This window comes from Danio rerio, chromosome 1, assembly GCF_052040795.2.
Source record: "Danio rerio strain M-AB ecotype USA chromosome 1, GRCz13ab, whole genome shotgun sequence".
NCBI lineage: Eukaryota > Metazoa > Chordata > Actinopteri > Cypriniformes > Danionidae > Danio > Danio rerio.
The window spans coordinates 24,516,318-24,541,980 of NC_141021.1; the positions used below are offsets into that span (position 1 = coordinate 24,516,318).

Below are 25,663 nucleotides of genomic sequence, written 5' to 3' on the forward strand. Positions count from 1 at the left end.
TACCGCAAACACAGTACATCTAACATTTGAAGTGTTAGAGCTTTTTATGTGAGGTTGTTAGGCTTGGTGTGTGCTTTGAAAGCAGAGTCTCCTGCGTCTCCACTGAAAGACTTCATCTTAATGGTGATATTCTGTCCATTAATATAAAATGTAGCTTCCACATTTAGCAAGACTATTTCAATGCATTGCTGTCCAAAAGTTTGGCTTAGATTTTCTTTGTTTTTGGAAGAATTCTTTTAGGCTCAGTAATGTGTTTATTTGTTCAGAAAGTCTGTGAACAAAATAAAACAACAATTCAATTTTAATACATTTTATAATGTGCAGTGCTCAGCATAATTGAGTACACCCCATTTTGAAAATGAATATTTTTATTCATTTCTCAGTGAATATAGGCAATGTATTGTAGTGCATTTAAAGAAAACAGATGTATTAAACAGATGCATTTATTAAAATAATATTTTAGTAAACAAACATATTTAGAAATTGAATGATAATACAATTAAATTTAAGCAAAATATTGCAAAATAAATTACAACTTATAATATTCAACAATTCTTTTCTATCGTTTTACTTCTCTTGATTTTTCCTCTATTTTAAATTTGTATTTGTACCAATCAGATGATTACTAACTTAGTATAAATAACCAAAGGATTTTACCTTAGCCATCTTCGTCTTAAAGAATCCCCCCTTCCACCCCCCTCTCCTCCTTTTTCCTCTATAGGGGAGCACGGCGGCCCAGAGGCTAGCACTGTGGTCTCACAGCAAGAATGCCTCTGGTTCGGGTCTCTACCCAGCCAGTTGGCATTTCTGTGCGGAGTTCATGTTCTCCCCATGCTCGTGTGGGTTTTCCCCGGGTCCTCCGGTTTCCTCCCACAGTCCAAAACATGAGACATAAGTAAATTGACCTAACCAAATCAGCACTATATTCAATGCAGCACACTCTCATAGCAATCCCTAAGCAGCAAGGGGGGGAATGGGGGGGGGGGTTCTCGAGACCTACCTGAGCTCAAACTCCTCAAAGCTCAAAAGCCCTGCAAAAGGGAGGGAGCCCCAGGCTTGAGGATCTTACGAGCTCTGTTCTCTATCCCAGGACAGCATGCCAAACCTTCTTTATTACCAATCATCAGCTAAGTGTGAACTCTTGAAAAGATAGATTTGTAAGGGGGGTTGTACAGTGGCACAGTGGGACACCTTACAGCAAGAAGGTCACTGGTTCGAGCCTCGGCTGGCATTTCTGTGTGGATGCATGTTTGCATTTTCTCCCTATGTTTGCGTGGGTTTCCTCCAGGTGCTCCGGTTTCCCACACAAGTCCAAAGACATTTGGCATAGGTAAATTGGGTTGGCTATATTGCCCGTAGTGTATTTGTGTTAAGGAATGTGTATGGATGCTTCCCAGTGATAAGTTGCAGCTGAAAGGGCATTCGCTGCATAAAACATGCTGGATACGTCGGCAGTTCATTCCCCTGTGGCGACTACAAAAAAAAAGGGACTAAGCTGAAAAGAAAATGAATGAATGAATGTTTGTGAGGAGCGTACTACTTATATATGCTGAACACTGTAGAATCACGTGTAATGGCAAAACTGACATTTTTAACATGCATGACAGCAGATGTTGGTGTCACTTGATCTTTCACAAAAGAACATTTGTAACGTGTTCGTTTGGAATAGAAATCATTTTCAATAATATAAAGCCTTCACTGTACTACTTGTTACTTTGCAACTTGTTAAAAAGTCTGAAATTAAATATTTGGAAATCTCAGAAAATCTGATTTAAAGTTGAATTTAACTAAAGGAAAGTTTTGAAAATGTGGAGGAATAATACATATATTTTACATTATTTTTTGTTAATTTATTCATTTTCTTTTTGGCTTAGTTCCTTTATTAATCAAGGGTCGCCACAGCGGAATGAACCGCCAACTTAACCAGCAACCTTCTTGCTGTGAGGTGACAATGCTACCTACTGCACCACTGTGTCACCCATTATTTCTTTGTCATTCATCAAATAAGGATTTTTTTTTTTGTATGTGATGTTATATTAGGATAGATTAGCTAGTTTTCATAGAATGAAGGTGTCTCAACTTTGAGGTTTTGAGCCAAATCTCCAAACATTTTTATTACACAGTAGGACATGCTATGTTAATGGTGGAAATTCTGGAAATGTTCAGTAATTGAGTTTGGGGTTGTATCTAAAAATAAGGCATTTCCTCACAGTCATGACCCATATTTTAAATTTGGTTCCCCAGCCTCGACAAATTTATCACGTTGAGTTGGAGAATGATGGATCAGGCCTGGGATTTGGCATTATTGGAGGACGGAGTACAGGTACCATGGTCAAAACCATCATACCTGACGGTGTTGCTGGAAAGGTACTATTTGCGACAATGGATTCATATACAATAGAATTTAATTTATGGATGCAAGCAGATTCAGCTTAATGAAGAGTGCCCAAATTACTTGACGTGTGTTATTGTGTTTGCTCACAAAGGACGGGAGGTTGCGCAGTGGTGATCTTCTTCTCAGTATCGGGGATGTGGATGTGTCTGAAATGGGCAGTGAGGAAGTGGCTCATGAGCTTCGTGTCGCTGGTACCCATGTGAGACTCATCATTGCCAGAGAAATCACTGATAGTGACCCCTTACCTGCCTCTGCACTGCAACAGGATACTCAGAAAAAACAGGTGCGAATGAGGGTATGTGTGTGGGTGGGTATGAGTATGGATGTGTACGTATCTACACTCTCAGAAATAAAGGTACACGAGCTGTACCTTTTTAAAAGTTACAAATTTGTACCTAAAAGGTCCATATTAATTAACCTCAAAGTTACATATTAATACCTAAATGGTACAAAAGTGTTTCTCTTAAAATTTGTATGTATGTCTTTATTTTTGAGTTTGTTTGTATAAACTGTGGTATGAATTGGTCACTCAAAAAGGTTTTTCACATACTCACTTACATTGTTTTGTAACCCTTTCGACGTAATTTTTTTGTGAAACCTGTAGAATGTAGAAAACTACAGTCTGTTTCTGCCGTGTTTGTTACTTTTATGGTATTTTCATGCTTTTTATACTTGATTGACAGATCACCAAACTGTTATTAAAAACAGATACAGTTATCTAAGATACAGCAAATTATTAACTTATTATTAATAATTATAATTATTTTTTAAATATTTACCAAATGTTGTTAAACAGAGCAAGGAATTTTTCACAGTATTTACGATAATATTTGTTCCTCTAAATAATCTCTTTTGTGTTTTATTTCGGCTCAAATCAAAGCAGTTTGACAATCTTTCAAAAAGATTTAAGGTCACTATCATTAACCAATTTAAGCTATAGATATTTTTAGATTGTATAGAACAAACCATTGTTATACAATGACTTAACCTAGTTAAGCCTTTAAATGTCACTTTAGGCAATGTGTGTGTGGATGTTTCCCAGAGATGGGTTGCGGCTGGAAGGGCATCTGCTGCGTAAAAACTTGCTGGATAAGTTGGTGGTTCATTCCGCTGTGGCGACCCCGGATTAATAAAAGGACTAAGCCGACAAGAAAATGAATGAATGGATGAATGAATGTCACTTTAGGCTGAATAATAGTATCTTGAAAAATATTTAGTAAAATATTATTTACTGTCCTCGTGGCAAAGATAAAAGAAGTTATTATCAATGAGTTATTAAACTATTATGCTCAGAAATGTGTTGACAAAAACTTTCCATTAAACAGAAATTGATGAAAAAAATGCACCGGGGCTAATAATTGAGGAGGGTTATTAATTCTGGCTTCAACTGTATGTGTCACCAACCATAATTAAGAAATAGTCAATCCTAGGGATGGGGAGTCAACTCCAAAAGAGTCGATCCCTCGACTCTCAATGGACTAAGTACCGGAGTCGACTCCAGGACAGAAATCGACTCTGAGTCGAGTCTGTTTTTTCAAATCCTCCTGAATGAATCAGTTACATTCTAAAGTTATAATGCTTTTGCTTTTGAATTTCGTGAATATAAGCACTCTAGGTGATTAAATACTGCTGCGAGATGAAGTTTGCATTCGTTTTCAAATTCCTATAAAGCACTTACAGCTTTTTTTCCATTTCGGTTTTAAAGCATTTTGGTTTGGATCTGCCTGCAATGTCAAGCTTGCTGTGTTAAAAATCAGATATAGGATATCTGTGTGAATTTTGAGTGGATCGAATTGATGTCTTAAATTAGTACTGCAGGTAAAATGATGATGTAATGTTAGGCTAGTGGCTGCTGCTATATTCTGAGAACTGCACAATGTAAAGCTGCAATTGATGCAGTAGTATTGTTTAAAGCGGGATATGATACAGCAAGTTTAATCCTTGCTCTATTTTAAGTGATGTAAATGGAGTCGATTCCACCGACTCAAAAATTAGAAGTCAAGATTTGGAGTTGACTCCAAAAAACCCGGAGCCAAACACCCCTAGTCCATCAAAAAATGTCAAAATTTAAAACCTCATGTTGTCCCAGACCTGTGAGGCCTTTTTCGCTTTTGGAATACAAAACTAAGTATTTTGAACTAAATGTTTTATTTTCTCTTCTATTCTGTTAATTTAAATAAATTAAATCAGTAGTATCTGAAAAATGTTTTATGATTAATATTCTTCAAAATATGTTCTGTTATGTTTGAATTGAGAATAAATTCAAATAAAAAAAATCTTATTTTGGATTTTAATAAAAAGAACAAACATATACATTTGTAATAACATGAAGGTGAATGTACAGTGTAAATTAAAAAAGGGATAAATCAAAAACAGCAACGAAAAAAATTCAAACATGAACACTAATTCATCATTATATAATTCACTTCACTGTATTATGTTTTCAAACTGAAAATTGTGTGTTGAATCATAATAAATGAAGCATTATCTTTCTACAGGATACAGTTGAGCAAAAGTGGAAAAAAGGGAACACAGTGGATAAGGATGGACATATTGGCATTGGAGGTCACATTATTAGCGTAAGTAAAATACAGATATTTATTTTTTCTTCCATGGTTCTTTTTGCTTACCTTGCATAGACATGTGAAGTAAACTATAGCATTAGTTGTATTGTGTGTGTGTGTGTGTGTGTGTGTGTGTGTGTGTGTGTGTGTGTGTGTGTGTGTGTATGTTTCAAATGTACTAGTATAAGTTTTAATTGTAAAACTTTTTTACCCCATAAGGAAAACAGCTTAAAATCATAGAGATTGAAGTATATTTTATCTTTTTAATTTGGCTAAATATTTTCTATACGTGTTTATTGGGTGTTGGAGTGATGTTTGGGATTTGGGGTAAGTAGACAGAATCTATAGTCCGTAATGTACAAAAAATCTTATATCTATAGAAAGTCTCCATGAAATGTGTGTGTGAGAGAGTATTGTGTGGCAGATTATTTTTATTATAGTGTTTTTTTAAGGCTGAATGGTCATGTATGACTAATAGCATTGCTGCTTGTTCTGTGTTTGCATTTGTGTAAATCTGTCATTAGCCAACCCTCGTGTTCTGTTTAGGGTCGCAGAGAACTCAAAGCCATTTTGGAATCTTAAAAAATGTACTTAACATCAAATTGTCAGGTTAATACTTCATGACATTTCCAATCAGAGCTTATTATAAAGAGAATTTCATAACACACTTCAAACGTCTTTCGATAAAATATTGCATTAGTTATGTTTGGGGTTTTAAAGACCTCAGATATCAAACATTAAATAATCCATAAAACATTAAAGAGATTTTCTGACTAGTGCTCACACTGCAGAAACACACTTTTGTCAGTTGTTTATTGTCATTTCTTTTATTGTGTTTTTACCAAGGTCAAGTTGACCTCATACAATAATACTAGAATGTATACCAGTTACCAGACCAAAAATTAAAGCATGCATAGACAGATTGTTTGTGAAGTGTCAATGTTTTCAATAGAAATGTTGTAGCCAGAGTTATTTAGCATAAAAATAAATGCATAACTCAAGCTGTAATGATTAGGGTTCAAAAGAATAAAGGGCGTTTAGAAAGTGGTTGTTTAGGTTTAAAACAATTTATCTTAACACACAGAAGCGCTGAAAAATCTCATTTGGAGCTGTCTCACACTAATTGAAGATGAAGCCATATGTAAAACTTTAATAAAGTAATATTATAATGGGTTTTGTGCAGAAAAAAAAGATAAGATTAGACATCTTCTTAAATGATTGCTAATGATGAACTAAAACATTAGCAGTTTATACTCATTAGATAGTAAAAGATGGCTGTCAAATGTAATTTTAAATGACTCTAATTGACCATTTTACCCTCAAAGCTATTATTTCTACTTAATATCTGACATATTGGGCCTTTACTTGATATGAGATCAGACAGAAAATAAACTGCATAGTTGCAATCTAAACAACTACATTATATATATATATATATATATATATATATATATATATATATATATATATATATATATATATATATATATATATATATATATATATATATATATATATATATATATATGTATATGTGTGTCTATGTTTGTGTGTGTGTGTATATAAGCATTTTCCACTTTGTAATGTTGCCAATACTTTTAGGGACTGAGTACACCAATTGATAAAATGTTTCAGGAGTATTTTTTGTCCCATTCTTTCTGCACACAAGTCTTAAGGTGGGCAACAGTATGAGGTGTTTAGTCATTGCATTTTGCGCTTTAAAATGCTTCACACATTCTCTGTTGGAGACAGGTCGGGACTGCCGTCAGGCCAGTCAAGTACCTGTATCCTCTTCATGCGCAGCTAGGACTTTGTAGTGTGTGCAGAATATGGTTTTGCATTGTCTTGTTGAAATATACATGGCCGTCCTTGGAAAAGAGGGCAGCATATTGTGCTCCAAAATCTAATTTTCAGCATTCATGGTGCCGTTAAAGAAGTGCAAGTTACCTTTGTCAGGGGCACAGACACAACCCCATACCACAACAGACCCTGGCTATTGGACTTGTTGCTGGTAACAGTCTAGATCATTTTTTTTTTCTTTGGAGCACATGGTGTTCAGTTCTTTCACAAAATTCCTGAAATACTGATTCATCTGACCACAGTACACGTTTGCACTGTGTGATGGTCCATTCCAGATGTTTTACGCCCAAAGAAGTCAACAGCGCTGTTAACATAGGGCTTCTTTTTGGCACAGTAAAGTTTTCCTGGAATTTGTGCATGTAACATCCTGGTTACGTACATAACCCACGTTCCCTGAATAGGGAATGAAGACGTTAGTCTGTATTAACAGACTTTTGCGAGTGCTTTAGATGACCAATCACTTCTGAAGATATAAAATGGGTCAATGAAATGCCAATTGAATTGGCAGAGCTTAGCTCCACAGCTGAAACTGATTAGCCAATTAGGGCAATATCAGTCGGCTGCTGGAGCCAGCTTCTCATTTGCCTGCTGAAGAGCCGATCGATTAGCTCCCAACTAGAGACTCAGGTGCTGTGGCAGTGGAGACACATGTCTCCGTTCCCTATTCGGGGAACGTGGGTTACGTACCTAACCAGGACGTTCCCCTTCATAAGGGAACTTCTATGTGTGTCTGTATTAACAGACTTTTGGGAGACTGTATGGAAAGTGCCACAGCAGCCAAAGCTCGTCACGCTCCTGATGTGTAGTTTGCCAAGCATGAGTGCACTGACATCACCAAGAGCACAACCTTCCAACTACCCCTATGCCCAACATATTACAATTACATGGGAATAAATGTTTAATGTTTAATCGGTGGTCGTAAGTGTGCTTTTACCTAGCTAATATAGACTAGGGATTTTTGGAAAATGACGCTACGTTGGGAAAGCATACCAGTCCCCAAAGGGGGAGGGTGCAGCGGAAACCACCTGCTACCCAGAAGGGGAGACCTGATGGTAAAGAGACATATGAACTAGCACTAATAAGGGGGAGTGCTAGATATGATAAGCTGGTTATCGGTTTAGGGAAGACATGAGACCGCCTAATAAGGGGGAACACCGTGGAAATAATGCATATGGCATCACCCAGTGGGGATGCACATAGCCGGCACCGATCCTCAATAAGCAAGTAGATTGAATGGGCGAACCAACAGCACACTGAGCCAAGCCCTCGACTCCTCCGCTGAGTCGATGCTGGTGGCCTCGGAGGAACTCTTTAGGTTTCGCCTGAGAAGGGGAACTTACTAGTAAAGTAGAAAAAAGCCGCACTCATCTCCGGGTTAGGGAGCATGGCGCAGCAAGCTTTTTTGACACCAAGCCTTAATCCCTATCACCACCTGATCTCTAAATGGAGTGGTTGGAACCTTGGGCACAAAGCCAGGCTGGGGTCTCAGGACAACGTGAAAGTAACCGTGCCTGAATTCAAGGCACGATTCGCTGATCGAAAATGCCTCCAGATCCCCAACTCTTTTGAATGACGCCAATGCAATCAGCAGAGCTGTCTTTAGTGACAGAATTTTAAGAGATACCGAATCAAGTGGCTCAAACGGATCTCTCTGCAGACCCGCTAGGACTATAAAGTGATCCCAAGAGGACATGAGAGGGAGGTGGGACGGATTTAATCGCCACACGTCTCTGAGAAATCGTATGGTTAGATAATGCTTCCCGAGCGTGTTGTCATCCACCGCGTCATGATGAGCGGAGCTCGCAGCCACGTAAACCTTCAGTGTGACAGCCTACGCTCCTGCTTATCCTGAAGGAAGGATAACACAATGCTAATCTAGCAAGTTCGGGGTCTTCTCGGCGAGAAGCGCACCACTTAGAGAATAGACTACACTTCAGGGCGTAGGCTTGCCTCATTGAGGGTGCTCTAGCCTGAGTGATGGTGTTAAGTACCGCGGGCGGTAAGTCACCTAAGGCTTCCGCGCTCTATCTATAGACCACACATGGAGGTTCCAGAAGTCTGGGTGTGGATGCAAGATGGTACCCCATCCCTGAGAGAGGAGATCCTCCCTTAGAGGAATGCACCAAGGAGGGGCCGCCAAGAGGAGTGTGAGCTTCGAAACCCAGGTCCGGTTGGGCCAGAGGGGAAAAACAAAAAAGACCTGCTCCTCGTCCTCCCTGAATTTGCAAAAAGCGATTAGGCTCACTGGGGTAAACGCATATTTGTGCGTGCCCGATGGCCAGCTGTAAGCCAGTGCATCCGTGCCAAAGGGGGCCTCGGTCAGGGAATAAAACAGCCGGCAATGTGCGTTCTCGGTGGAAGCAAACAGATCGATCTGGGCTTCCCCAAAGCGCGCCCATATCAGCTGGACCAAACCGGGGTGGAGTCTCCACTGTCCTTGGGACACTAGCTGCCATGAGACTGCATCAGCTGAACTGTTGAGCTCGCCCGGAATGTGAATGGCAGGCAGTGATTTCAGCCGAGTGTGACTCCAAAGTAGCAGACGGTGAGTGAGCTAAGACATGCGACGAGAGCGTATACCCCCCATACGGTTGATATAAGTCACCGTCGCCATGCTATACGTCCTGACCAGCACGTGTTTCTGCTCCAGCACCGGTAAAAAGCAGCGGAGAGCCAGATACACTGCCAACAGCTCCAGGCAGTTGATATGCCAATGCAGGCGAGCTCCGGACCACGAACCCACGGCTGCATGCTCATTGCACACAGCCCCCCAGCCTGAGCTGGAGGCATCTGTTGTTATGCCTGGTTACTAGCTCTAGGGGCACTCCGGCCCGTAGAAAGCCATATCCGTTCAGGGGCTGAGGGTGTGGAGACACAGCGGAGTGATATGCACCTGGTGGGTGCCCGTGTGCCATGCCAGTCTGGGAACTCGATCGCGAAGCCAACGCTGAAGTGGTCTCATATGGAGCAAACCGAGTGGCGTGACCGCGGCTAAGGATGCCATGTGTCCCAGGAGCCTCTGAAAATGTTTCAGTGGGACCACTATTTTCCTGTCGAGCTTGTTTACACAGGAAAGCATTTACCTGGCGCTCTCCTCGGAGAGGCGCGCAACTATAGCGACCGATCCAGCTCCAGCCCGAGATAAGAGATCCTCTGCACAGGGCAATGTTTGCTCTTTTCTCGGTTGACCTGAAACCCCAACTGATCGAGACACCGAAGCACTTTGTCTCTATGCAAAATCAACTAACTAGTAGTCGAGATAGTTGAGTATGCGGATGCCGCAAGCCGCAGTAGCGCTAGAGTACTCTCCGCGAGCTTGGTGAAAAAACACGAAGACAGAGAGAGCCCGAAGGGCAGGACTTTGTATTGCCATGCTCGTCCTTCAAACACAAACAAGAGAAAAGGGCGGTGGCGTGGAAGGATTGAGACGTGAAAATTTGCGTCCTTCAGGTCTATGGCTGCAAACCAATCCTGTGGACAGATGCTCTGAAGCAAGCGTTTCTGCGTAAGCATTCTGAAAGGCATTTTGTTTAAATGACAGTTCAGTCTGCGCAGATTTAGGATTGGCCTTAACCCCCCACTCTTTTTGGGCACGATGAAATACAGGTTGTAAAACCCGGACCTCATCTCAGCTGAAGGGACCTGCTCGATTGCATCCTTCGCCAGGACTCTCTCGGGAATAATCCTTGTGAAAAGGACACCCATGAACTTGGGAGGACAAACAGTGAACTGAATCGCACAGCCGAGTCTGACCATCCGTATGAGCCACCGTGACACACTAAGCGGCGCTTCCCAGGCCAGCAGAGCGCGCACTAATGGCACCATCGGAGTGATGACGTGACGTGCCAGTGGAGGCGCAGCTCAGGATGGGAGTGCTCATCCCAGGAAGCAGTGCGTCCCGAGGAAGAGCTAAAAAAAAAGAATTTCTCTTACCTTTCTCCCTGGATCCCGCGGTGAGGCAGGAGTGAGAGAAAGGAGTCCGTTCTGCTGCACTCTGAGGGCCTGAGGTGAAGGGTCCCGGTGCTGCGAGGTGGAAGGCAAAGCGTCCCAGGCTGGCAGTGCTCGGGTTTGCGCATCCGGAGAGAGAGGAAACTGCTCTTTTGAAAATTCTGCGGACCCAAAGGCGACGAAATAGCCCACACTGTAACCCTCAGGCCTGCCCGAGTGCTAACTACTTGGCGGGGAGCAACAGAGGTGACTTGCCTTAATAAAAGAGCTCACCACAACCGCAGTTGTCATAGTTGTTCAGCTTGGGCTTGCACTGCTGTCCTTTGCACACTGAAATTCCTCCAGATTTCCTGAACCTTTTAATTAGGTTATGTCATGTTGAAGGTGAAATATAAAAATGTCTTTCTATCTTTGCTGCGGTTGTACCAAATCATAATTACAATCACATGTTGACATCACCTGTTTTAAATCACATCATTATTTAACCAATTTACCTGATCATTAGCCCTAAATTGCTCCTGTCCCTTTTTTTTTTTTAAATATGTTGCCGGTCTAAAGGACAAGAAAGGGTGTAGTTTTACAAATTATATTAATTTGACCAGACAAAACATGAAATATTATGTGTTCATATTGTCTGCAATGACATACAAGTCAAAATAAATATGGAAATCCCTACTTTCACTTTTATTCACATTTTTCATACTGTCCCAACATTTTCTGATTTGGGGTTGTAAGAGAAATACTTAATAGAGAGTTTACTGTCCTTTCATGTGATGTCACACAAATAGCTAAACACAGCACTGTCTAGTAAAACAGTACTATTTCCCTACCACCAAGTCACAGTTATTTCTCTCTTTTTTCCAAAAATCAGATAAATGTTCCAAACATTCACCTCCTGGCCTCTTTAGCAGTGCTGTTACCCAAGTCCTCAATAAGTTTTGAAGCCATCTCTGCAGCTCTCTGCATCACTGTAGTGTTCAGTGGTTCCCAGTGAGTTCATATTTCAGAGACTAACCAAGAACGCTGCAGCACCAAGAGGCTCGCCCTCTCGAAGGAGTGCTCAAGAATAGTCCCTTCAGTTCTTCCGTGTTTGTCCACTTTAGGGCCCTATAAATGCCAGAGACTAGTCTCAAGAGGCTGGTTTCTTTGGTGGATCATCAATCAGCATCACATCTGTTAAGTGTAGCTTAGTTTCTGTCCTGCTGACAGTAGAAGTTTTATTCTTCTCTTCTTCAATTGACCCTTTCACAGCGTTTTGATAGAAAGGTGATCCAGTCAACTATAATAGCAATAGTATGTGCCCCCGTTACTGTCCACCATGTTGTCCGACAGGCGTCGGAGTAAAGTAACATTGGCAATTAAATTGAAAGATGGTGACATTGTTCTCGTATGAGACTTTCAATGCACACAGCAGGTACACTGAAAGTATGGGCAATATAAAATTGAATCTTTACTGAAACCTGGAGAAATAGATGGATTACCATTAACTGTCAATCTACAGTGCTGTCACTACTGCTGAACGAATGACTTGAAATGCGAGGACTCGAGACAAATGAACTAATCATTTTTAGTATGGAACTGGGACAGTGCACGTAACTTTAGTTTATGGAAATGGGGTTTTTGATGTGGTAAAATAACAACAACAGTTAACTAGCTAAGAAGTCAGAAGATAACAAGTGAGATGAGCTAACTGAATAGCCTGGAGACCCAGATACACAATGAATTAATCTTTACTGTCTCTAATAGTTTCATAGATGCATTATAGTTTTGTCTTGTTCGAGATGCCCCATACAGTATGTGTGTGTTTGTGAATTATGTTATGGATCCAACATGGAACATTTTAACTATATTCAAAGGATCCAAACCCATCATCAGGAGATTGTAGGCTTTATCTTCAATCATTTTTTTTATATTCATTTCGAGTTATTGTGGCATCCTGAACATACACCTTGTTTGCATATTGCAGTTTTTATGCCTGCTTCTGTCTGAAATCAGAATGTATTTTTCCAGACATTACTCCCTATTTCCTTTGGGAGAACACAAAAGCAAAAGTTGGACAAAGAGAAGTGCAGGCAATGTTTGTGAAGGGTCAGTTGATCGGGGTCTTGCTTACAGTGGGCAACCTTGAGCTGGCTTTTGAGAATGGAGCAAGAAATGGGCAAGGAGGCCATAAAACATGTTCCTCCTCCTGAGAAAGACTGAAGATTTTCCAGATGGCGCTACATTGTTTCAAAGAAGCATGGGGGAGTTGCTCAGATGTCTGCTACTCAACCTGAGCCCCTGATAAGCCTAGGAAAACTCCCAGACTTTGGGTTGGGTTTTGATAAATGTGAGTGCTAAGCATGGCAAACTGGATGTATGCTTAAAGTGAACACAACATTGTACAGTGATCATGTTCACACAGCTTATATGAATCAATGTTCTTCCATTCCAACGAGGAGTGTGTCTTTAGAGAAAGCATCCTTTCTTAGTGGTCTGATTTTGGAAAAAATATTCAGTATTGGAACCTTCATCAATCAGTGACATATTATTCATGCATGGATGGTGTAAATACTTTGTTAAAATGTTTGCAGTAGCTATAAACCCAGCAGTTTTCATTTAATAATATCTTTTGTTTATACTTTGTGTAACAGATGGTTTAGTGTATTTTTTTATCCAAGGCTTATTTTATCCTGAGCTTTGACATTGAAATATGTTTAAAAATGTCTTTATCTCTGTTAGACAAATGAAACATTTTGTATTTGTTATCCTCAATCTCTCTGTGTCTCTTTTAAGGAAAATTTAAATGTGAAATTCTGGAAACCAGATCTAAATTTAGCTTGATCTATCTGATCATGAAAGGAATCGTTCTGAGCTCTAAACACAGAGTGAATCTTAAGTTAGAGCCGGGGGGCAAAGCCATGAAAATAAACAAAACCAACAACAAACAGTAGCACTGATTTTCTTGATTTTCAATTTTTAAGAGCCAAAATTGTTAACAATTGTTATCAAATTGTTTGTTTGTGGAAGCTATGATATATTGCCACTCAAAGTCAGCATAAAAAAAACTTGTATTTATCATAAATACAGTCAATTATAAAAAAATAAAAAAAAGCAATGTAGTTTTAATATATGAATATGAATAAATTATAGAAGTGTGATTTGGAATTTGAAAATTTATAGTCCTTCTTCTTCCTATTATTATTAGTAGTAGTAGGAGTAGCAGTAGAAGTAGTATTGTATAATAAAAACTGTATGTAATATTTGATTACTGTATTAATATTATTTAACGTGTGTGTGTGTGTGTGTGTGTGTGTGTGTGTGTGTGTGTGTGTGTGTGTGTGTGTGTGTGTGTGTGTGTGTGTGTGTGTGTGTGTGTGTGTGTGTGTGTGTGTGTGTAGGTGGATGGTAAAATTCAACATGACTGCAGTAAACGAAATCCAGAGGAAATTCTGCTTATAACTGGCCAACAAGTGGAGCTCCATCTTCCGAAAAAGTGCTCACCATGTGAAACCCAAACAACCCCCTCAACGTCCACAAACTTCCAGAGACCCTTGACCCCTTTGGGTCTCCTCCCCCCTCCGCTGCCTCCACGTCTGCCAGAGCAAAAGCCAGTTCTGCCCCCAGGGAAAGTTTTCTACACTGAACGCCGGGACTTCAACTTCAACAAAGAGTGCTGTTAGTGAAACTCGTCACTTAGGTTTATTTACATCCATTCACACTGTGCTTGATTCATGACTTTTGCTTCACTTTGGCCTGTTCTCTGTGTGAAGTCTCAATAACTTTGATTCTAATAACAGCTTCTGTTTCTGTTTGTTCACTCTATGACCTCAGTTAGATCATCGCAAACCTGCTGTTTACTGTCCAAGACGGAGAGTAGAAACCACAAGTCCTCATGTAAGAACACGACACATCATATTAAAGGGATGTTCTCAGTTATTTACAGTTTGATTTCTTCTGTATTCATTCATCACTCATGTCTCAGGTTTGTTAGTGCACTGATAATTGTCTAGTTTATTAAAATATTTCAGATCAATGCTTCAAATCATGTATTTTGCAATAATTTTAATACTGAAATTAGCAGAACCTGTAAGTATGGCATCTGATATTAGGAGCAAGCAGGGCCAAGCAAATGTGCTAAACCCAAAGTTAACTTGTGTTTAATATCTAGGTCAGTGGTTCTGATCTTTAAGATTCCATGCCCCCCCTATTTTCTGCAATATTTCAGAGGCCCCAAGACGTAGCAGTTCTTAGGAATTTACTGGATAACTATTTATTGTTGTTACATTTAAAACAATTGTTTTCTCAATTTGTACTGATTTGAATAATACTTAAAGGTGCAGTATGTAAATTTGACACCCAGTGGGCCAAGAGGAGCGAGTCTTAACTATCAATAAATCGTATTCTACATAAAAGCAATGGCATGCAATAGAAAGAATAATTTCCATATTAAAAGCAATTTTTTTTCTAACCAACACCTTGAATTGATATATTTAAAACGGTTTTTGTTTCTTGGAGCTGAACAACAGGATAAACTGACAGTAAACACCTCAGGTACAACGCATGTGCTTTACTCAGTGTTAAATGCTAACAATGTGGGTTTGAATACCATTTAACATGACATTTCTTGCCATACTACTAAAAGCAGCAGCAGATAGTTCACCTGAGATCTTGAAAGAAAATAAACCTTTTGAAACTGAACTTTAGAACAAAACACATATCAGTGATTCAGCATGTACATTTTGTAATGTTAAAGATGTTTAATATGTATTAATTAGCTGCTGAAAGGCCTTATTTAAATTTCTGTCATGTTTCGTCTGCAGGAAACAGCCAAATTGCTTATCATTGCAAATCTAGTCACATAGTGTGATATTAGAAGACAGGGTTACAATATAATCTGCTCACCTAATGTTTACGTTACGTAATATTTATATAATTTGCTAATTAATTGCCTAAAGTGGAACTCTGAATTTGCGTCTCATTTAGGAGTCCACCAGAGGTCGCATTTCAGTCACAGACGCATGCTTTTAGAGCCTTTCTGAATAAATAAATGAATGAATAAATAAATGAAATACGCAGTTTTCAACCAAGTCAACCCTGGGTGCTGAAATATAATTGGCTCAAGTGGCATTGGACTGGTTTAAAAAAACCGAAACAAAGACAAATAATCCAGCATGTATACAGTTTTTCAGATAAACAAGAATGTTCATTTAACGTGTTTCTTAAATATCTACAAACATATTATTTTATTTTTATGCTTTAGAAGTGTCAAAAACCTACATACAGCACCTTTAAGAATGTCAACAAATATTTGAAATTGTATTTCTTTATCCCTCAACAGTTTAATGAAAGATTTTTAGATTTGGCATATAATTGGATTTGGCCTCAGGAAAATTTTAAACAATAAAAAAACAGGGTGCCCTGACCAAAATAAAGACACAACACCATTATAAAATTAACGTTTTAATTATTTACATTAAAAAGTTACAGATAATTGACAAGTCGCAAATGCTGCCCAAAAACATTAAAAGGTCAGTTCCCTTAAATTGAAAATGCTTTCATCTTTACTCAGCATTCTGAGTAAATAGATAAGACACTTATTTCACATAAGTGTGGGACAACTTGGGGTGAGAAATTATTTTTATTTTTCATTCTGAGATAAATTGGATCTCTAAACTGTAAATAATCCAGAATACTTCTTTAAGATGTCTCTTGTTTGCTTGATAATTTCTGAAATAGATGTGAGTAGATATGTAGTTGACTCTATCACAAATTTGACTGGCAAAATAAAAATAAAAAAATGTAGTCACCTCAGTCTTTTCGTGTAGTTATCAGCTGTGTGATGCTTTTGAAATTTGATTTCAGGCTGCAAACTGTCTGACGATGAGGAGAAATCACTGAAGGAAAAGTGGCAAAGCAAACTGGGTCCTCAGTATGAAGTCCTGGTGCGTCTCATTTGTATTCTGTCCTGTTTAGCTGACTGTTATTTTCCATGGCTGAGATTTCAGAGCATGTGTCAGCATGTTTATGTTCATTGTGTGTCTTTTCATATGCCTTTTTGTTTCTGATGTATATTAATATGTAGATGCTACTATGTTTATATTTACTTTGGATTTGCATTGCATTTATGTGCAGGTGACCCAGGTAGAGAAATTCATTGAGAGCAGTGGTCTTGGTGTGAGCTTGGAGGCTAAAGAAGGTCATCACTATATCTGCTCAATACTGCCAGAGGGTCCATTAGGACAAACAGGAATCATACATCCTGGAGATGAACTGATAGAGGTTCTCTCAAGTAGTATTCATATTTCTATTAACACTACTGAATTCATATACCTGAGAAAATAAGCTAATGAAAACATTGTATTTGGTTATACTTGAAAGTCAAACAAGCATTACATACAGATAATACTGTTGTTTATAGATTATGCTGTTGTAATCCCTTATCATAAACCCTGCTAACGCATGCATGCATAATAGCAGAAAGGGCTCATCTTTTTTTTCTGCATTCTGCTTTTTTATGCATAGCACTTTATTCAGTGCTGACTGCACATGAATATCAATCATGACAGCTATTTAAAAATAGCCCTTCCTTCCTGTCAGTAGAAAAGCCCAGAGGATCAGTTCAGCAGAATGAGCGACTTGATGTGTTTGTTCTGTCTGTAGGTGAACGGCTTTTCTCTGATTGGTGAGACACACAAGGAGGTGGTGAGCTTGCTTAAGGAACTGCCTATGAATGTTTGTGTGGTTTGCAGTCGTCTCATCCCACCCAGAGTCAGTGAGGAAGAAGATGATGATGTTCAGCTCACACTTAAGGAGCTACTTGCAGAATTTAATGAAAAGGTTTACTTTGTATCTTTGCATTATGATGTTTAAAAGAAAAAATACATCCATGTAACCATAGAGCTCAGGTATGTCCTGTTTTCACTGATCCTCCTTGAGATGTTTCTACAACTTTACTGGAGTCCACCCATGGTTGACTAGTGGATCGCACATGATTTGGAAAGGCACACAAATCTTTATACAATTAAAATAGAATTTTAGTGCACAAACCAAGCCATGAAGCTTAAGGTTGACCTTCAAGACAAAATTGTATCAAAGCACAGATCTGGGCAAGGGCTCAGAAAAACATTATCAACATTGGAGATACAGTTGAAGTCAGAAAAATATTTTTCAACACATTTCAAGACAATAGTTTAAAAAACTCATTTCTAATAATTGATTTATTATATCTTTGCCATGATGACAGTAAATAATATTTTACTAGATATTTTTAAGACACTCCTATACAGCTTAAAGCGACATATAAAGGCTTAACAAGGTTAATTAGGTTAACTAGGCAAGTTAGGGTAATTAGGCAGGTTATTGTATAACGATGGTTTGTTCTGTAGACTTTCGAAAAAAAAATAGCTCAATTGGGCTAATAATTTTGACCTTATTATGGCTTTTAAAAAATTTAAAACTGCTTTTATTCTAGCCGAAATGAAACAAATAAGACTTTCTCCAGAAGAAAAAATATTATCAGACATACTGTGAACATTTCATTGCTCTGTTAAACATCTTTTGGGAAATATTTAAAAAATAAAAAAAAATAAATGGGGGGCTAATAATTCTGACTTCAACTGTACTTGCTCATTTAATTTGTTTAATTTGTGCCAGAACAAATCAGATCCGGCACCTTTGAAATCTTATCCGGCATTTTACAGATCCCTCTCCTCACACGTCCCGTTTCTCACTGTCATCCGTGACTCCACAACTCTCTTCACGTTTGTCCGCGACACCTGTCCCATAGCCCCCCACTCCCACGTTTTCTTACATGTGCCATTTACACATCCTACTCATGAATCCACCTTGGGGCGACTATGTACAGTTCTGCCAATCCCAATGTCCTTCTTGCTCACGTCAATGAGAAATGCCGGTTTGCATTGCATATTTCAGCATGCTATTGACTGACTCAGTCACCCCCTTCTTTAAACCCAACCAATAGTCTTTTCTAACGCAAACTTGAAAAGAAAAGCTGTCAAGGGTGCATAATTAATCATGATTTCACACATTTTTGGGGGGGGGAGCAATTTGGTTCTAGAAGCATCCTTTGCCCCAAGTCTGATGATGTATGAGTAGAGATACAGAGCAAAGTTTTTGCTCTGGAAAAGCTGTCCATACGGAGGTAAACATTCAGCAGTAGTGCAAAAAAGAACAGAGGGTTATACAATGCAGCTAAACATAGCCCCGGGCACATATTTCACAGTTTCCAAAATTGTAGCCCAAAACACATATCCCCAATGAGCCTGTGTCCGATATAATTTTTAAAAAGCCAATTGACAGTTCACCTTGAGTTTGCCAAAAGACACCTGATGGACTCTCAGACCATGATAAACTAAATTCTCTGGTCTGATAAAACAAAGATTGAAAATTTGTGCACCACAGCCAGGATGGCAAAAGAAGTGCTATGGGACAACTCTGTGAGTGTCTTTGAGTGACCCACCCAGAGCCCAGACTTAAACCTGATTGAACACCTATGACGAGATATGAAAATGGCTATGAACAAAGGCTTCCACCCAAACTGACGGAGATTGAGAGGTCCTGCAAAGAAAAAATAGGAGTAACTATCCAACAATGTTCCAAGTTTGCAACACCCAAAAACATTTGGGACTGTAATTGCTGCAATTGCTGCTTAAACAAACACCTGAGAAAGTCTGAGGATACTTATGTACATATGATTTATCATTGTTATTTTGTCTTTTTTTAAATTAGCGAAGATTTGCAGATTATCATTGTGGCACGTTATAGATTTCTGAGGAAAATAATGGATTTACTAAAATAGTTATTATAATTATAACATTATTTTATAGATGATAACTTTCTATGCAAATGTGAATTTACAGATGTAATTAAACTCATGACAAACATGTATCAGTGGAAATTACATAAAAGCTTACTTTAAATGTCATAAACCATAAATGCTTGTCAAGATATGATTCTAAGACAATTTTGCCAATTATAAAAAGACTTTAAACTAGGACCTGTTGCATTTAATATAAATTTAAAAACAATACCTTTTAATTTCACTGTAGTTGACATGCAATTATATGTCCACAAACCTAATTATGGTCTTTTAAAGTTTTTTTTTTTTCATAACAAGTACAATTTAAAAAGTCTTTAAAAGTCCAAGAGTATTTATTCTCCTATATTTTCATTCTCCAATAAACTCATATGTAGGCCCACACAGAATCTGCAGGTGCAGAATTCCGCTTAATTTCCACAGATTTTTAGCCCATCACTGATTCTGTTTATTTACTTGTGTAAATGTGTGTAAACTATATATTTATTTAGTTTTTAAATTAATTATAGTAATTTTATTGGTTAATACAAAACTATTCATATGATTTTTTTACAGTGCAGTTTGTCAAGTAATATTTTCTGTCTTTTAGTAGAGATATTATATGAGAGACTTACTTTGTTTACCAAATACAGCGGATCTAATTGGATTTGCATTGCAAACATTAATTACAAGTTAAAAAGGTATTATTATAAGTTTTTAGTTATGATACTCCCAAAATAATTTCGCAAAAATCAGCAGATTTTAACACAATTCTGCGCAGATTCCATCTGGCCCTACTCATATGGTTGATTTTCCTCCTTGAAACATAAAGAGGGTGAAAATTAAAGGAGCTGGTGAATACAGGAATACTTGTAATGTACATACAAGTTCTTGTAATGTATAAAACACATTTAAATTGCCATACCACTGGTACTAACAACAAGTTGTTTTTGGCAATCATATATTCTCAAAGAAACATGTAATAACGTGAAGAATGTAAAATTACATAATAGACATTTGCTTGTCTTTCTAAATGAGCTAAAATATGTTGCAGAATAATACTGATCACATTTTCTCACAGGCAGAGCAGAACATATTTGGGAGCTTCTTTGCTCTCAGAGAGGAGGAACTGAAGTCAGAGGCTCCTGTTCTGTCCCATCAGGCCATGTGGGAGAACGAGATTGAAGTTTATGAGCTGCAGAAAGGCGATTCTGGCTTGGGATTCAGTATACTAGACTACCAGGTGTGTGAGTGTTTATTTACCAGTACTCCCAACAACATAAGAGCAGCAGAGTTTGAGCTGCACATGAGTTGGTTCGGGGAGTCCCAGTTGGTTTGAACTGCCTCTACAAACATGGCAGCAATGTCTCCTAATTTATTACTATTCTTGCCTTTCTCCCCTGTGCTGTCACTTTCTGAAACTCTCTCAGGACCCTGTGAACCCAGGCCGTACTGTGATAGTGATCCGCTCTCTTGTACCAGGCGGCTTGGCAGATAGAGATGGGCGCTTGTTGCCAGGCGACCGCTTGATGTTCGTGAACCAGACTGATTTAAGCCACGCGAGTCTGGCTCAGGCCGTTCATGTTCTCAAGAGCACTGCTTTGGGAACTGTACGCATTGGAGTTACCAAACCTTTACCGGTAAATACCTCCATTCATATTGTATATGTGTAAATGTAAATTACTCAGGTCATCTGAGAATATCAGATAAAGTTTTATTTAGTAGAGCTCAGCTCAGTCTATACAAAGTTAGCATGTATGATTGCAGCGATATAAGTAGGTATGTTCATCAATTAGTGTCATTAATGGCTAATTCTCTGACTGCTAATATCCCAACAACCAATTTTGTGTTTAATAGAAGTCTAATAGACAACTAAACGTAGACAGTTTGGCTAAAACAAGGCTAAACTTGGGCTGTCAGTGAAAATCTAATAGACATATAAGAATAGACCAAAACTAGACTAGTCGTCATATAGACAGATTAGACCAGGGGTGCCCAAACTCGGTCCTGGAGGGCCCGTGTCCTGCAAAGTTTAGTTCCAACCCCAATCAGACACACCTGCGCTAGCTAATCAAGCTCTTACTAGGCTTTCTAGAAACATCCTTGCAGGTGTGTTGAGGCAAGTTGTAGCTAAAATCTGCAGGACACCAGCTCTCTAGGACTGAGTTTGGACATCCCTAAATTAAACAGACTTTATATGTGTAGTCATTCATTTCTGTTTATTTGATGACTAGTCTAGTTTTGGCCTATTCTTAGACTTCTATTAGATTTTTTACTGACAGCCCAAGTTTAACCTTGTTTTAGCCCAGATGACTATGTTTAGAGGTCTATTAGACATCTTCTAAAAACAAAAAATGCTTGCTGGAATATTACAATTTCAGCTACTGTAACGACATTTGCATGCGGTTCCATTGTTCTTAGTGATTTGTGACATGTTTTCAACACGTTTTTTTAATATTAGATTTCAGATATATTTAAATTAGACATTCATAAAAGTTCATTGATGCTATTTATTATTGTAAAAAACATCACAATAAAAAGAGGAATCTAAGTAAGCAAATAAAAAAAGAAAAAATGTAAAAAAGAAATAAATTAGGTCAACAGTTGTGTCCATTACATTACATAACAATTTTACATATATTGAACAATATTTGTAACTTTTAAAAATGTAATAATATAAAATTTTACAATACATTAATAATAAGTGTATAATCTATAAATAGTAATGATGTCAAAGTATTTTAATATTACCCCTCCACACCACACAGATAAAGGTTTTGTTAGAATTTCTTTATTATGTTTTATATGACTTCTAAAAGAAAATCTATTTTATTGGTATTGTTTATTTACAAATAAAGCTCTAATTAGTATTAAAGGTGCATTAGGTGATCTGCTAGCGTTAGCATACTAGCTTTATTTTACAGGGAATTTACATCCCTTCTCTGCTGTCAAAAGCTACGCCTCCTTAAGTCATGAATGTGTGAATGTGCGCTGAATAGATGATGATAGACAACCTTATATAACATTAGATTATGTCATTCACCAGTTAGAAAACTCTATGGAGATACGCACTTTGTAGTTGACAGGGCAACAGGTCCTGAAATTATATTTCTCCAAAATTGGCATTGGGGTAAAATTGGTTTTATTTTCGCACATTCGGTCTTTCTCCTTTATAATATAATTTCATTAAGGTATTTTTCACATATAATCAGCCAATGATTAAAAAACAACATTGTTCACAGTTCACTATTAAATAGTGCTATAATATTGTTTTGAAGTCATGATTACACGCTATTTCAGACCCAATATTCAAAGTAACATTAAAGTAGGAGCATGTCACAAGTTTTCACAGTTCAAAAATGAACGAATGTATGAATATGAATCAAACTTCACCAAAGGACAGAAATAAAAACAGAAATATCCTGTCATTGTTTTACATTAAACTTACGTTACCAAGTCAACGAGTGACATACTTTTCATTTTTAATTGTGCTCGCTGAGCCTCACGTACATTCCTTGTTTTCATCTCCTTTTACACTTGAACAACTAAACGAATGCTTAAGTGTATTTAACCAACTATATTATAGATGCTGTAATGTAATATTTTGATGACAGCATCAGACATTTTCAGTGGCTAAAAACATCTCTGTGCATATAAACCCATTCATGAACAAGAACAAAATCTACATCAGCTTTGCGTGACTAAAACAGTTGTAAAACATACGTGTCTAAACGTAATATTTCAAGCATGTTGTCATCTCTCAGATCGTGGTTTTGAACTGCTTAAAGCCATTTCCCTCCAATGTGCAAAAGTAATTTCGACATTGATTCGTGATTTAGAAAAGTTTTGATTTTGCAATCTTGGCTGAAGCCAAACATAAAATTTGTTTTCATGGATACAAGGTCACGCTGGTCTTTCAGAAAGTAATCTTTCAATTTGATACAGAGTTTGCCTGATGTCTCTCTTTGTCAGATGTGGGTGGCCATGCTTAACGTGCACGAGCAAATGACTGATCTATCTGCGTAAAGAGACTGCACAGAAATACACATTTAAATTTGTTGATGGACAGTTTGAGTTACCTGTCGTAAATGAGTTATTTGTCAGCCCAATAATTTTTAATTAGAAACACATTTCTTAGTCGTATGCGTCAACCTCATAATAAAATACATATAAACACATTTAGATCATTCATTCATTCATCTTCTATTTGGCTTAGTCATTCAGGGGTCGTCACAGCAGAATGAACCGTCAACTTATCCAGCATAAGTTTTATGCAGCGGATTCCCTTTCAGCCGCAACCCAATTCTGGGAACACCCATACACTTTTGCATTCACACACATACACTAAAATTAATTCACCTACAGCGCATGTCTTCCGGGGAAACCAGAACACCCACAGAAAACCCACTCAAACATGTGGAGAACATGCAAACTCCACACAGAAATGCCAACTGACCCAGCCAGGGCTCGAACCAGCAACTTTTTTTGCTGTGAGGGAATCGTGCTACCCACTGCCTCACTATGACGCCCTACATTTAGATCATTTACTTTAATCATTACAATTGGAATGTGAAGAGACGTTTAACCAGCACAACAAAAATATTTCTGAAGAGAATCACCTACTGCACCTTTAATTGTTTATTATGTGTGTATAACATGCAAAATGCTAGCTTTGAAATTCACCTAGTAAAAAACAATTATAATTTAAATCCTATTTTCATTTTAATCACCCTTTTACAACTTGAAAGGTAATTTGAGGTTTGGTTAAAATGACTTTTGTTCTGGAAAGGATGAAAGAATTTGTATTCTGTTCATATGTATGCAATATTGAACATGGTTAGCAAATTAAAACTTCAGATCCAAAAGATTCAAAGCAGGATTTGCTTAATTGTTTAAATTGTTACCTGTGTCACATTGTATATTTTGCAAGTCCACTTGGTCTGGTGGTGGTCTTTGGTTTTAGACTGTATTTGGTGAACGGGTCTCAGTAACTGTGGCTCGTGGGTTTCTGGTTACTGGAATCTTTAAATAATTAATGTCTCTTGAATTCTAACACCAGGCTGCTAAAACAAGTGGTGCGTTTGTGTTTATGTGTCCCACAGCTCTGAAATCGAGTTTAGCTAGTCCTGTAGACACATTTTTCCTTTTTCTTAGTGAAGTTGAGAGTCGTGGACTGCATATGTGATTGTGTCCTGACAGAGGCTGGAGTTGGACAAGAGTTGTTAGGTGGGAGACTTAATGCAGCTTTTGTCACTGGTAGGAAAATGACATCCAGGACACAGGAGCTGAAATAACAGGCAACTGCCACTCAGAACATAACCACCAGCACAGCACTTTCCAGGTAGGCTGCATATACAATGTTTTCAATATTCTAATGCTAATGTGATTTTTATTTTTTGTTAAAGTGTGGTGTAGTACACTGCTTTTCAAACTCTTGACGTGTGTGGGGGTGTTCAAGCATAAACTTGGATTTTTTTGGTTGTTTTAGGCACAATCTAAAATGTAGATGTAGAAAGGAAATGACTTTTGTGGTGTCCTGCAGCAGTTGATTATGTAAACAGTCTATGTTTTCAACTAGTTCCACTCAAGCAGTGAGTAGGCCAAAGAGAAAGTGTTGTTTTTTTTCCACTGACCTAATTTAGTGTGGTCATTCTAGCTGCCAGGGTTTAACTGGGGAGGATATTTGTTGACGGGATTTGTGTGACATCATCTCTTATTCACATGAGGGTTTTGGTTTTCTCAAGACCACAAGTATGTACGGAGCTCACCATCTGATTGGCTTGTTGAGAACACATTCCTTTTTTTTTGTTAATAATTCACTTTTTGTGGGCGACATGGTGGCTCAGTGGTTAGCAATGTCGCCTCACAGCAAGAACTCGCTGGTTCGCATCGTGGCTGGGTCAGTTGGCATTTCTATGTGGAGTGTACAGGTGAAGCTGACAAGGAGCTGGGCAATAATAAGCATTCATAATCGCACTGTATAGACCTCATTCTTCACGAGTGGGCATTTAAACCTTATTGGCTCAAGACTGCTAGGCTTACTGCTCAAATCTGATTTTTTTTGCATGGCTGTTCACACTGCTCTTATAAATGTGGCCA

The 25,663-nt window shown here is 38.2% G+C and overlaps 2 protein-coding genes and 1 long non-coding RNA gene across 8 annotated transcripts in view; 2 read left to right on the forward strand and 1 right to left on the reverse strand.

The window, feature by feature from the left end:
* pds5a (PDS5 cohesin associated factor A) overlaps nt 1-25,663 on the reverse strand; it is a 485,752-nt gene that overhangs the window by 294,438 nt on the left and 165,651 nt on the right. The gene's annotated exons all lie outside the window — the stretch shown is intronic.
* The window catches only part of si:dkey-92j12.5, an 82,538-nt gene that overhangs the window by 8,253 nt on the left and 48,622 nt on the right, over nt 1-25,663 (forward strand). For all 6 annotated transcript variants that reach the window (XM_087237135.1, XM_087237138.1, XM_087237133.1 and 3 more), the window contains exons 7-17: nt 2,245-2,367; nt 2,487-2,678; nt 4,894-4,974; nt 14,148-14,424; nt 14,581-14,643; nt 16,612-16,691; nt 16,882-17,028; nt 17,410-17,586; nt 20,646-20,807; nt 20,995-21,204; nt 24,825-24,905. In XM_087237135.1, coding sequence (XP_087093261.1) covers nt 2,245-2,367; nt 2,487-2,678; nt 4,894-4,974; nt 14,148-14,424; nt 14,581-14,643; nt 16,612-16,691; nt 16,882-17,028; nt 17,410-17,586; nt 20,646-20,807; nt 20,995-21,204; nt 24,825-24,905 — 1,593 coding nt within the window. The remainder of the gene's footprint in view (nt 1-2,244; nt 2,368-2,486; nt 2,679-4,893; nt 4,975-14,147; nt 14,425-14,580; nt 14,644-16,611; nt 16,692-16,881; nt 17,029-17,409; nt 17,587-20,645; nt 20,808-20,994; nt 21,205-24,824; nt 24,906-25,663) is intronic.
* On the forward strand, nt 6,915-13,498 carry LOC147846820 (uncharacterized). Its single transcript, XR_015476581.1, has 2 exons — nt 6,915-9,795; nt 9,949-13,498. It is a non-coding gene; the product is annotated as an uncharacterized LOC147846820 (long non-coding RNA).